Genomic DNA, 11,945 nt, shown 5'->3' with positions numbered 1-11,945 from the left:
CCCTTCCCCCAAGAACGAGTATAAAAGGACGAGCGCAACGCGAGGGAGCTCAGTATCAGAGTCTCCCAGCCCTGATGAAGCAGACTGCAACGCCTGCGAAACGTCGGCACCACACTGCAAACGGACGCGGCAACCATCCGGAAGCCATGAAGACTAAAGAAGACAACAGCCGCGAAAGCCTGAAAGCCAATATTTGGTCCTCTTCATTTTTTATAGTCGGTATTGTTTCACAAAATGGTGTTTGCATTATAGACCGCCAAGGTAACGGTGGGTTCAATATCTTATATGTGGTTTCTGGGCCCGCAAGGGGTGCGCAGGAGCGCAAAAAAAAGGAATGCATTAACGATTTTCGTCAATAAACACCAAAATTCTTTCGTTTATTTCCTTTGTAAGTGATTGCTGGTGCATGTATTTCTTTATAACATTTCTGGGAACAAATGTAATACCTTTTAAAAGTTATTCTACGTTTCATGAATTTTTTTATTTCCCGCAATTAAAGCGCAAGAGGTCCATTTCGCCAGCACTGTCTTCAATTGTTCACCTTTTTATTTTCTACACGGCTTTTTGCAAGTGGAGAATTATAAATTGAAAGTTAGAAATGTGGACTCGAGGATTGAGCTTATAATTTACAAGAAATCTAATGTGACGTTAATTAAAGTTTTCTCCATGAAAGGCGCGAAGTGATAGGAAATGTACATTTCTATTAAACCATGTATTATTCTGCATTAAAGCACTTTTACTTTACATCGTATCGATTTGTATCTTAATTTGCAATCACCAAGCAAAGGTTGTTTATATTACGACTTATGTATATCATAATATTCTCATTAAAAGTATATTATATGTAAACTATAGATTCCTTTGCAACAATTTTTAACAGAATAGTTACCGTGCACCAACAAAATATCGTTGCATAAATTTCTTTACTTAACTTATTGGTGGGGGTTTTAACTCGGTTGTCTAGTACGTCAGAAATTTCCTCTTTTACGAAGTCTTCCGGGATAGCAGGTGGAAATTCATAATATAGGAAGGAAAATGCATAAAACTGAAAAAAATTAAAAAGCACATAATGTCATGTACTCAAATCTTAATTAAATTTATAGCAAAAAAAGAGTCGATATAAAAGAAATCGTTAGATAATAATTTATAAATACCCAAACGAAAAAGTGACGTATCGCAAATATTCACATTTTCCACAGCCGTCAAGCTATTCTTTGCTACATCGCGGATACCAAGAACTAATTACTGAAAATAATTGCTGAGAATTTATATTGAAATCGTGACATCAACTATTCCTTCTTTTTCAACTCCACGTACATTTTAAGCTGCAATCGGTAAATAATACACAATATAGATAATGCACAGTGTGTCACATCATTCGGTTCAATGCGCAATTGCGATGTGACACAAAAACAGGTCGAGTAGCCGTAGCGGAGCAGCACAATTGAGACCGACTTAGCGTTAACAAATGCTAAACGTTCCTCTAAGCTTTATGTCTTCTGAGAGCTGTATTTCCTAAGGACACTGCCGATCCTTCAATCCTTTTGCTATTACCGAAGCTGTCCTCTTTAAACATTTACAAAATTCGACAACTAGGAGAACGTACAGCACAGAAACACGCGTCTGCTCTAAATTTTCCTATTAATTCAATTTAATTCAATTAAGATTTAAAGTTAACGCGCTGGTATATTTACATTAAAACGAGAGATTAAAGATACGTATATGAAACTGGGTAGAGTTTTACATTGAGTAAATTTCGCACCGCCTGTCGAACGAATGCGAGTTAACGTTTTCAATGAAGTTGGGCAGCAATTCAGAACTAGTCCCGGGTGGATTTCGTGCTAATGAAATTTATTACTAACAGGAGGAAACCTCACAAGGTGCCCCTTTCCGATTTTGATGAGTTTTTAATACGTTATTTTCTAGATAAAAATAAGGGACACGTTTTTTATGCCCACACGCATTTTTAGGAGGTAAAATATTCCCTTGAGGAAAATCGGTTTTCTCTTTCGATGCGAATATCTCATATAAGAGACAGAAGTTTTTAGAACTTTGATAAATGTAAAAATTTTGCGGCTTATCTAAATTCCATTCTGTCTTAAAATATATTACAACTGTCATATCCAAGACATGATATTGTAAATATTTTCAATCTTTAACACAATATTCTGGAGGACAGAGGGCTCTTTAGAGCAAATTTGATTTTTACAACATAATTAAATTTAATTAAAGATTTGTGAAAACTTGTAAATAAACCCAGACAACACACATGTCTGAAAGATATCTTTATGACGTCTTTTAGACATGTGTCTGGGAATATTTTAAGAATTTGCGTATGCAACCAACGCGAATAAATATAAAAACAAATGACGTAAATTAAAGAATGAATGTATATTTTTGTGTTTATCTAATTTGACGCTACAGCTCTTTGTGTTTTAAACGCAATCCTCGAGTTTATTTCCATGTAAATTGAAAGTTGACAATAGTAATTATTAAAATGTCAATGTATTCTTCTGTTGAATAAATCCAGTTTGTTTTAGACTTTTATTATTATTATTATTGAATTGTACGTAATAATTATTCTCTAACCGTTATCTACATACATCGAGTGAGCAGCGAGCCATTTTTATTGCACACACACACACCCACACATACATAATGCATTCAGCCCACGTGCGAGAGATTCTTACGTAACCCCCGTGCGCACGTAAAGTACACCGAGGAGAAATGATGAGATCTGACCACGTAGAACTGCCGCATTTCCCGGACTGTAGTTATTTCTATAAATTTCGACTTTTATATTAAACAAATTACTTCTTATAAACTATTTAAAAATCTTATATCACGAAAAGTCTTGTACCATTTGAAGAAAATATTAAGTAATTTAGCCTCAATTTCAATTTATTTTTCGTATTTGATTAAAAAAGGAGGGAATAATTGTTCAATTATTATTAAAAACGATTAATCATTATTCTTAATTAATTCATTGTCTCTTCCCTTCTACATGTATATATTAATGATATATTAATATTGTTAACAGTAATATATATTACACATTAATATATTAAATGTATTATCGTCTGCGTCTATTTTACAAATTTATGATATATTAAAAAATTCTTATTTATTTTATTTTTCTTGTATCTCTACAGGGAGGAGAAAAAAAGAAAAATACGAATTAAAATTTCACATTGGTCTGCCGTTATACACGTGTGATGCATAATTAACAGGAGATTAAAATTTCGCGACGGGTGTATTGCGACAGGCATTCGGAGGAAATTCTATCGATTAAACATGAAATAATGTCTATGTATCGCGCGCAAAGATCTCGGTGTATCTGCGATGCATGTATAGCAACCCGCATGAATGCCATAACAGCAACCATTTCGAAAGTGCAGCTGCAACATGGCGGTCCGGCAACATCGGGGTCATCAAAAGAGATGAACATAACATAAAACTTGTTTTTTCCGCGAAGACATTTGTCACCATCAATCGAGGACGGTGTCGTTTCGTATCACCGGAAACCGCACGAATTCATCTCCCCGGAAATTTATGTATTATTTACGAGTTTCGTCGTGTTCGCGGATCCATCGAATGGAACGATTCTGGCATACCAAATGCACTCGCGAAAGCGTTTATAACGAAAATGCGAGGACGCGGAAGTAACCGCGCGAATTTGTGGAATTTATGCTTTAGCGTCGCTTGTTAAACAACGTCCGTAATTAATGCTATGTTAATGCGCCGAGTTAAATACTAGAGCACGTATTGCAAATGTTATTACGCATATAAAAACGTTTGACTTCTGAAACGTCGAGGTATTTTCACGGGACAGGTTAATAATAAATTAAACGCGGCGAGTGGTTCGATCTACAAGATCTAAATTTGCATCTTACGGTCGCGCATATCTATCTCTCAATCACTGATCTCAATATTAGAAGCGCGCGTACGTCGAGAGACCACAGCCGATTCGCAAATCGGCGCTAACACACGTCGCTCTTCGGCGACTCGGTTGAACGGGGCCAGGAACGGATCCGAGAGCGTTCCGCCTATCGGGCGGCATCTCGGGGAAGGAAGATCGATCCCGATATCCGTGCACCAGAAAGTCGAAGAGGACTCGGGGCTGGGTGTCCGCGGCGACGGGTGCCGCGGTTGCACGGGGTTTCGTAAGCGACGACGACGACGATGATGCGAGAGAAACGCGAAGGGACGAAGAAGTGGCGCCTGACTCACCCTTATCGAGGGTCTCTCGGGCCGCGTGTATGACCTTTCTGCGACGGAGACCGTCGCCCGCTAGGGCGCTCGTCATCGCGCTGGTGAAGGTCGCGCCGGTGTTCGTCGCCGACGACGCGGTCCTAACATCGTCGCCGTTCGCGCACTCGTCCGTCGTGGACGTGGCCGACGCGCGATGATGATGGTGGTGGTCGAGGAGATTGATCGGGGACCCCTCGCCGCCTGGCATAATGTCCCGGACTGCCAGGGACCGTAGTCCTTAGCCGGAGGACCCTTGCGCCTCAACTGAACTGTGACTCCTCTCACTACGTCGTTCTCGTCCGCCCTCTCGCCCCCTCGCCTCACCCTCGCGGCCCCACGGTTTACTCGTTGCACCCCACTTCGTGGCCTCGTCCGCTCCTCGCCCTTCGCCGCTTCCCGTGCCACATAGCCGCCCCGCTCGCACGACGACGACGAGGGGGTGTGAGGTCCCTGTACGAGCTTCCCCCGTCGTGCTTCCGCTGCCGGAATGCCACCCCCTCCGTCGCGTGGCACCATCTGCACGAGGGGGGTCGAACCTTGCCGATCGATGGCGACGTAAGGGTGGATTTTGGCCAGGGCGCGAGATGAAACTCGTCTTTAAGAGCGAAGAATAAGTTATTAGGACGGCGGGTTGAATCTTGAAATCAGTCCCCACGTGGATCTCACGAAAATTTCCCAAGTACCGGTATATATAAATTATATAATATTATATAAATTATATATATACAATTATAAATATATTGTAAAAATTCCATTCTTTCTTGAAGCGAATAAAAGACTCGCAACTGGGAGGACTAAAATATCCTGCGCCGCGCTCGGGGCTGCCGCGGGAAAGGGAATCGAATGTACTTCTTTTTGCGTTCTCACTTTATTAAAATACTTACACGCTTAACTTACACGTATACTACACAGGTTCTGTAGTTAAATTAAATAGACTTAGCTCCCTATACGCGGTCGCTCGTGCGAGTCGAGTTTCCACGCTTCGATCTCGCTGGAAGGACGCCGACACACACTCTCGGCGCCCTTTTTATAAGTGCGCGTCGCGACGGACGATCGATTTGTCGTCGACGACGCAGAATTTCCTTTCCAGAAAGGGGACGACCCTTTTCACAATTGATATCATGTCGGCATTTCGCTTTTAGCCCCCCCCCCCCCCCGATACACATAATTTGTCGCGACATCTTGAGCGATGCCTTATCTCCCAGCGATAAATATCTTCTCTAAATGAAAGTGCCCGAAGAGAATATTGATCATTCCTTACGTGTTTATACGTACACATATATGAGATGGAAGCTTGGTGATCAATTTAGTTCTGCTACTGCGCCGTAATTTAACCAGGTATTTTAGGTCGAGCGATTATTTTTTTATGATGTAAAAATCCAGGGAAAAAATTGAAAAATCTCACACACGTCTCGATCGTGCGACATCAAATTACATCTCGTGGGATCCAATTCTGAAAATCATCAGATCGAATCTGAATGCTCGAGGTTGTCTACTGAGATCTAACTAAATCTAATTAAACGCTCGCTTGGGACATTTAATTAGATCTCCATAGATAATAACATGTTCGCTAAAAGTACAAGGTCTCTGAAAATCTTACGACTTTAGAATTGGATTTAATTGGATATTACATGATTGAGACACATATAATGAGACATTTCCATTTTTCCCCGGGAAATGATACTCTTTTATTCATGATTCGACGTGTGTGATCGAAAGAATCGTAAGCACGAAGAGCAATTTGAAAGGAGATGAAGGTAACAATTTTTAGAGATTTAATTTGTTAACGCGATATATCTCTATCAATAAATAAAGGTTATGCAAAAGGTGCAAAAGTTACGCACTTTTCTGTCCGGTGAGGGTTTCGATTGTTCGTAGCTTTTTATTGGGTTCTTCGGAGAGAACTGTCCTTTCTATTCCAAATTAACGCATACAAACACACGTTGCTAAAATACTCGGTGCGTCTCACTGCGTTTCTCAGCGACGACCGATATTCAATGTATAATTCTCAAGATTTTCGCTTGTCACGTGATAATTTGTTTCTCGACAATCGGACAGGAAAGTGCTAAAGATAATCCCACAACCGGATCGACGAATCATCGAGTTTCCCTCATCTCGTCATGACGTCCTCCAATTTCGGCCTCGTCATCACGCATCGACCTCTGTAGCAAATCTCCGTCATGTGCGACACCTTGGTAGTAGTCGAGGTTCTCAGGACCTTTCCCAACATCGTGGAGTTCGTTCTGAACACGTTGTTTGTTTGTCTGATCGACGTTGCCGTTTTCGTCGTCGTCGTGGAAGGCTCTGTTGTCTCCTTGGACGGCGCCACCGTGCTTGCGGTCGTATCTGGAACTAGCGTAGTAGCTTCGCGAGTGCCAGCACTCTTCTTCGTTGTCGCTTCGCGAGTGCTAGCACTCTTCTTCGTTGTCGCTTCCCGCGTTTCTTCGGCTCTCGGCCGGTTCTCTTCAACGTCGACACGTTGCGTTGCAGAAATGTCCTGCGGGGAGCCAGTCGTGCCGGCTTTTCGATCGATCTTTTCACTTTCTTCCGCGCTCGCCGCGCGTGCCGAGGCGGTGTCATTCGAATCGTAATTGTCTGCCTCGCTTTTAGCTTCGATCACTTTGGCGATCTCTTCCTCCTCGCCCTCGGCGTTCTTCATGCTGTCGAAGATGGCCTTCACGTAATCGGAGAGCGTTTTCACGCTGCCGTCGCCCTCGTCTCGCGTAACGACACCGGGGATCGTCGTCGTCGAGTACGAACTCGACGTAGCTTGCGATTTGTCGAAGGTCGACGGGTGTTTCACCTCGCTCCACTTGGTCCTATGATTTTTCGGGTGCGCCTCGTTATCTTCGACGCTTTCCTGCCTCTTTAACGTCATTATATGTTCCTTCTCTTTGCCAACGGCACTCAGTTTGCGCGTTTCTTCCTTCGCAGACGGGAAGCCGGTCGGTTCCGTCGTGCCCTCCTCCTCTTCTTTCCTCAAGATCCCTGATCTATCGGGATAATTTGATGGCGAGTTATACCTTTGATTGAAGATTTCGACGTTTTCCAAATTATTCTGCTTGTCCTCCTGAGAATCCTTGTATTCTTCCGGTTTAGCTTCTTTCTGCACTTCAGCCTGCGACGCGTGAGTTGTTCTCTCAAATGTCGCTTCCCAGGACTCGGTTTTCGATCCGTTAAAACTTTCATTGGTCGTTGTGACGGGTTCTCCGTCGATACTCGGCATCGGCGTCGTATCGAACGGCGTGTAATTCTCTTTCAAGGTTGTGACTTCGCCGTCCTCGGAAAATACGTACGGCGTTGTCATCGGTGTCGTCGTGGGTGTCGATGTTGCCCAGTCGGGTTCCGTGGTGACCGACGTGACGCGAGTCGGGATGGAGACCTCGTCGTTCCTCAGCATCTCCTCCAGGAAGCCCTGAAGGAGCGATTTCTTGACCGACTCCGCGGCCGTCGCAGTACTTGCGGTGACAGTCGTCGCAATCGGCTGGGCAGTGGTGAACCTCGAGTCGCGAATCGGATTGTACTTGTATTGATCTTGAGCCAGGCTGTTCACCGCAGAGTTGTAGTGTTGGGATTCGGCGGTGACGAAATCATCCACGAGAGGCCTTACCTTTACGCGAACTTTCCTCCTTCGAGTCTGAAAGATAAATTCCCCGATTTATTTTGCATCGTCCTCTGCGGGATAGAATGTGACGAAGAAAGACTCGCGGTAGGGACTTGAATTGCAATATTACGTTCGAATTTACTGCTTAATCCTTTGAAGCTACACCTCCCGAAGTTAAAGAAACCAACACTTCTTTCTCTCCGATGTCTCTACTACTTCATACCTACAAGGTTTTTGGTTTGCTGATTCTGAATCTGAAGTGAAAGATCTAAAATTATCGGTGGCTGACTCAACCCTTAGGAAAATCAGAAAACCTTAAAATTTTAGGTACTTAAAAAAAAGAAATATGAAAAGTAAACTTGGACACTTCAAACTTTTATTTAAGGTAAACTTAAAGGTAAGGTAAATTACTTTAAGTGTTAGGAAAATATACCCCAGCAAACACCAAAGTAATAATTACATAACATCAATGCAAATTTAATATAACAGGCATGCCTTATGTTACATTTATATCGATGTTATGTAACTGTTACTTTGGTGTTTGCTGGGTACCTTAAAAAACTCTTAAAATTTTACTTTAGAAATATAAGAGATACGAAAAGTTTGGGCACTTTAAACTGTTACTTAAGGTAAACTTGAAACTTATTTTAAGAATTTAAAAGAAAACTTTAAGAACTGTGTAAAGTATGTGATATAATTTATGATACCGCGGTTTTCTTCTTAAGAGAAAGTGTTGTGCCACGCGGCCCTCTAGCGGGAACTTCGACAGGCTTGGCTATCTAAAAGTTACTTTGTGTCCAAAATTACTCTAAAATTTCTTAAGTACACTTTTAACTTTTTAAAGTAAACTCTTAGATTTGAAAAATTACTGTTAAAAACTTTAATTTCATTTAAAGTAAATTTTCCCAAGAAAATATAGCAGATCAAAGTTAAAGTTTGACTTAAAAAATTTTGTTTTCTATAAGATATTTTGTAGTAAAAAATTTTTTCCTATAAGTAAACGACATTCCGAAACTGGGTACCTGGAAATTTTTGAGATCGCTGATTTCTGATCTCAAGTCAAAACTTGAAAAAATTTGAGAATCCAAGATGGCGGAGCCAATGTAAAGGGTCAAAATTACAAAAAATACAATTGATTTATTTGGACCTCGGTACTCGGAAGTTTTTCAGGTTGCTGACTATACGTATGGAGTCAGGTTTACAAAACTTATAATGTTGGATTCAACATGGCGCCTGAAAATCTGCATTTAAATTTTGTGGATCTGGGTTTCTGATGAATCTGCTGTCAATCTGTTAACATTTTGCTGACCGGGTAATCGTTGCGAGAAGGATTAGTGAAATTGGATGTCGAAAACTCGCCGATTCATATCAGGAGCCTATTTTGTAACAAGGGACTTTGCTCTGAGTCGTTTATTTCACAAAAATATTCAAGATTACTGTTATCTGAAAGAATAATTTACCTTTCGACCGGTAACAGAGTCAGGTCTCGTCACTCTCGCGCTGTCCATTTGTTCCGTAAGGTTCTCGTTCTTGCTGCTCGTCCAGTCTCGCGATTCCGGCAACGTTTCCTTATCGTTTTGACCTTGAAGCGCCGCCGTCGGCGGATTCGTCACTGCCGTCGTGGCGTTCAATTTCTCCGTGTGATCCTGTGCGCTCGTTTTCCACCCGAAGCCATCCATCGTCGTGTCCACGCTATCGGCGTTACTCGGGTGTTTCTGATAGTCGGAAGAAACGACCATCGTCACCGACGACACCTCCGGCCCGGCCGTAATGATCTCGGGCGCGTTCTCGTTCTCCTGATCGTTGCCGGTTCTGCCGCGGCCCCTCTTCGACTCGCCGGCCACGCGATTCGAGGCGAAGCTCGGCTGGAACGACGTCTTCGACAATTTCGTGGACCATTGGCTCTCGGCGCCGTAAATGTCACCTGTGGAGTGCGCACCCGCGTCCGAGTTGACGCGACTCGAGTGGCTATACTTCTTCGGTAGAATACTAGCCAGCTGCGTCTGATCGTATTCTTCGCGTTGCGACACCTGCTCTGGCAGATTGCCGAAGTTCAGAACAAATTCTTGAGCCGGATACTGGAAACACACACATTATAATCTAGCAATCTAAAGAGGCGAGTTCGCGTCTGTTAGAAAAGTATCGGAAACAGAAAATTTAGTCAAATATTTACGCACCTGAGAAAATATCCCATTAAATATGTCTCAATCATATAATATCTAATTATATCTCATGGGGTCCAATTCTAAAAGTCGTCAGATCTTCAGAGATTTGATACTTTCCTTCAACGCTCGAGATTATCTATTGAGATCCAACTGTGTCCTAGTAGGACATTTAATTAAATTTAGTTAGATCTCAATAGATTATCTCAAGCATTGAAGGAAAGTGTCAAATCTCCGAAGGTCTGATGATTTTCAGGATTAGATATCATGAGACACTATTAGGACATTTAATTAAATTCAGCGAGATCTCAATAGCAACGAAGAGAAAATAATTTTAGAAGGATATTTTCCAATCGACTGATTGTGAGTGATTTAAATATATCTTACGATTAGCACATACGCTCCTTATCATGTCTATGTATTTAATAATTTAAATTATAGTGTATTATCTCGTGTCTTTGCCTCGTGACGCTATCAAGGAAGTCACTTACGCTTTCGCTGTTCTCTTCGTAAAACTGTGTCGGTCGATTCTGATTCGGCACGAATTGCGGCGCGACGTCGAAATTATCGTCGTAGAGAGGCTGTTGTCCGCTCGCCGTCACCGGCAGCTGTTGCGGCGTTATTCGAGGGTAGTTCTCGTCCAGCGGCAATTCGTTGTTCGCCTCGAGGCCAGATTCCGTGGTCGTCGTGGTGCGCTTCTTCCCCGGCCGGCGAATTCTTCCTCGCGCTCTCGTTGATTTCGGCTCGTCCGCTCTCGTTCTCGATTTTACAGCGTACACGGCGTCGTCTGGCATCGTCGTCGCAACAGGCACGGCTTCCGTCGTCGTGCTCGTCGTCGTCGTCGTGAACGTCTTCGTGGTCGGGCGACGGTTCGAGGTCTGGTATTTCGGGCGATTTTTCAAAATGTGCGTCGGACTCGACTCCACCGCCGTCTCGTCGTTGGGGAGAATGTGCTGTATCTGCGGCGTGTTTGTGTGCATTTATTTTTCAAGCGTTTCAGAAAGGTGATTTCGAATGTTTTCCCGCGCGTTGCGGTGCGTTGAAGGGAAGATTGATGGAGCGTTACGCGGAAATTTCATTTTAAAGTGTCCGGTGAAAACTATTTCTTAGACAATATTAAGAGAATTGATCGATTTTAGACACCGAAGGGAAGATCGATGGATTCTCACACAACAATTTAATTCTAAGTATGTGAGAAAAATATCACGTTTAAAAATCTAAAGGCTTACATACGGTCCCTAGTAGCACAGTGGATTGGCTAAACATTGGCAAAGAATATTCCCATACAGCACAGATGGTTGCAGTTACATTGCAGAAACGTTGCAATCTTGCAGATTGCAGTGCAATCTTGCAGAGGCATTGCAGGGATATAAAATTGCAAACTTTCGATAGCAATATTGCAGCAATGTTTCAAATGCTATAATGTTGCACTGCAATCTCTCCGAGGGCGGACATTTCAACGTTGCTGCAATCCTCCAGAAACGTTGCAGCAATGTTGCGCAACGTTGCTGCAATATTGCAATCTTGCAATGTAACATTTCTACATTCTTTCTGCAATCTTTCTGCAATCTTTCTGTGCTGTGTGGGACAATATGAATATTGGTATAATATATTGATCAAATATTAGACCAGTATTGCTAAGTAGACATATTGGCTAAATAAGAGGAGGCGTCCGTCTTACAATATTGAACCAATGTTGGGAATATTAGATTTACACATTTCTCAATATGGCGCCAATATGTCGTGCTACTAGGGGTGTTAAGGGGTTACATCTATCAGACGTCTCTTAAAATAGACCTTTTTTTCGGGGATTTTTTTCCCCATGAAGCAATAAAACAATCAAAATGCTGTATAAAGGGTTCATTATACATATAATGAGGTGTACAAAAAAATTTTTTGTTTAATATTTTTTTCCAAAATGGCCGCAA

At 42.3% G+C, this 11,945-nt stretch overlaps 2 protein-coding genes across 3 annotated transcripts in view; both read right to left on the bottom strand.

Moving 5' to 3' along the window:
• The window catches only part of LOC105558682 (anoctamin-8-like), a 30,725-nt gene extending 26,165 nt beyond the window's left edge, over positions 1–4,560 (bottom strand). For both annotated transcript variants that reach the window (XM_012006502.1, XM_012006503.1), the window contains exon 1: positions 4,231–4,560. In XM_012006502.1, the coding sequence (XP_011861892.1) occupies positions 4,231–4,459 (229 nt within the window). In that variant the 5' untranslated portion in view covers positions 4,460–4,560. The remainder of the gene's footprint in view (positions 1–4,230) is intronic.
• Positions 4,561–6,333: 1,773 nt separating this feature from the next.
• LOC105558685 overlaps positions 6,334–11,945 on the bottom strand; it is a 16,787-nt gene continuing 11,175 nt past the window's right edge. Inside the window, exons 8-11 of the mRNA XM_012006507.1 lie at positions 10,509–10,976; positions 9,316–9,933; positions 6,634–7,888; positions 6,334–6,603 (exon numbers count right to left, since the gene is read on the bottom strand). Of these exons, the coding sequence (XP_011861897.1) occupies positions 6,362–6,603; positions 6,634–7,888; positions 9,316–9,933; positions 10,509–10,976 (2,583 nt within the window). The 3' untranslated portion in view covers positions 6,334–6,361. The remainder of the gene's footprint in view (positions 6,604–6,633; positions 7,889–9,315; positions 9,934–10,508; positions 10,977–11,945) is intronic.

Source organism: Vollenhovia emeryi, unplaced genomic scaffold (genome assembly GCF_000949405.1).
Source record: "Vollenhovia emeryi isolate VEMERY1.0 unplaced genomic scaffold, V.emery_V1.0 DF939322.1, whole genome shotgun sequence".
NCBI classification, from domain to species: domain Eukaryota; kingdom Metazoa; phylum Arthropoda; class Insecta; order Hymenoptera; family Formicidae; genus Vollenhovia; species Vollenhovia emeryi.
Note: the sequence above shows the minus strand (reverse complement) of the source record. Positions and strands in the feature narration are given on the sequence as shown.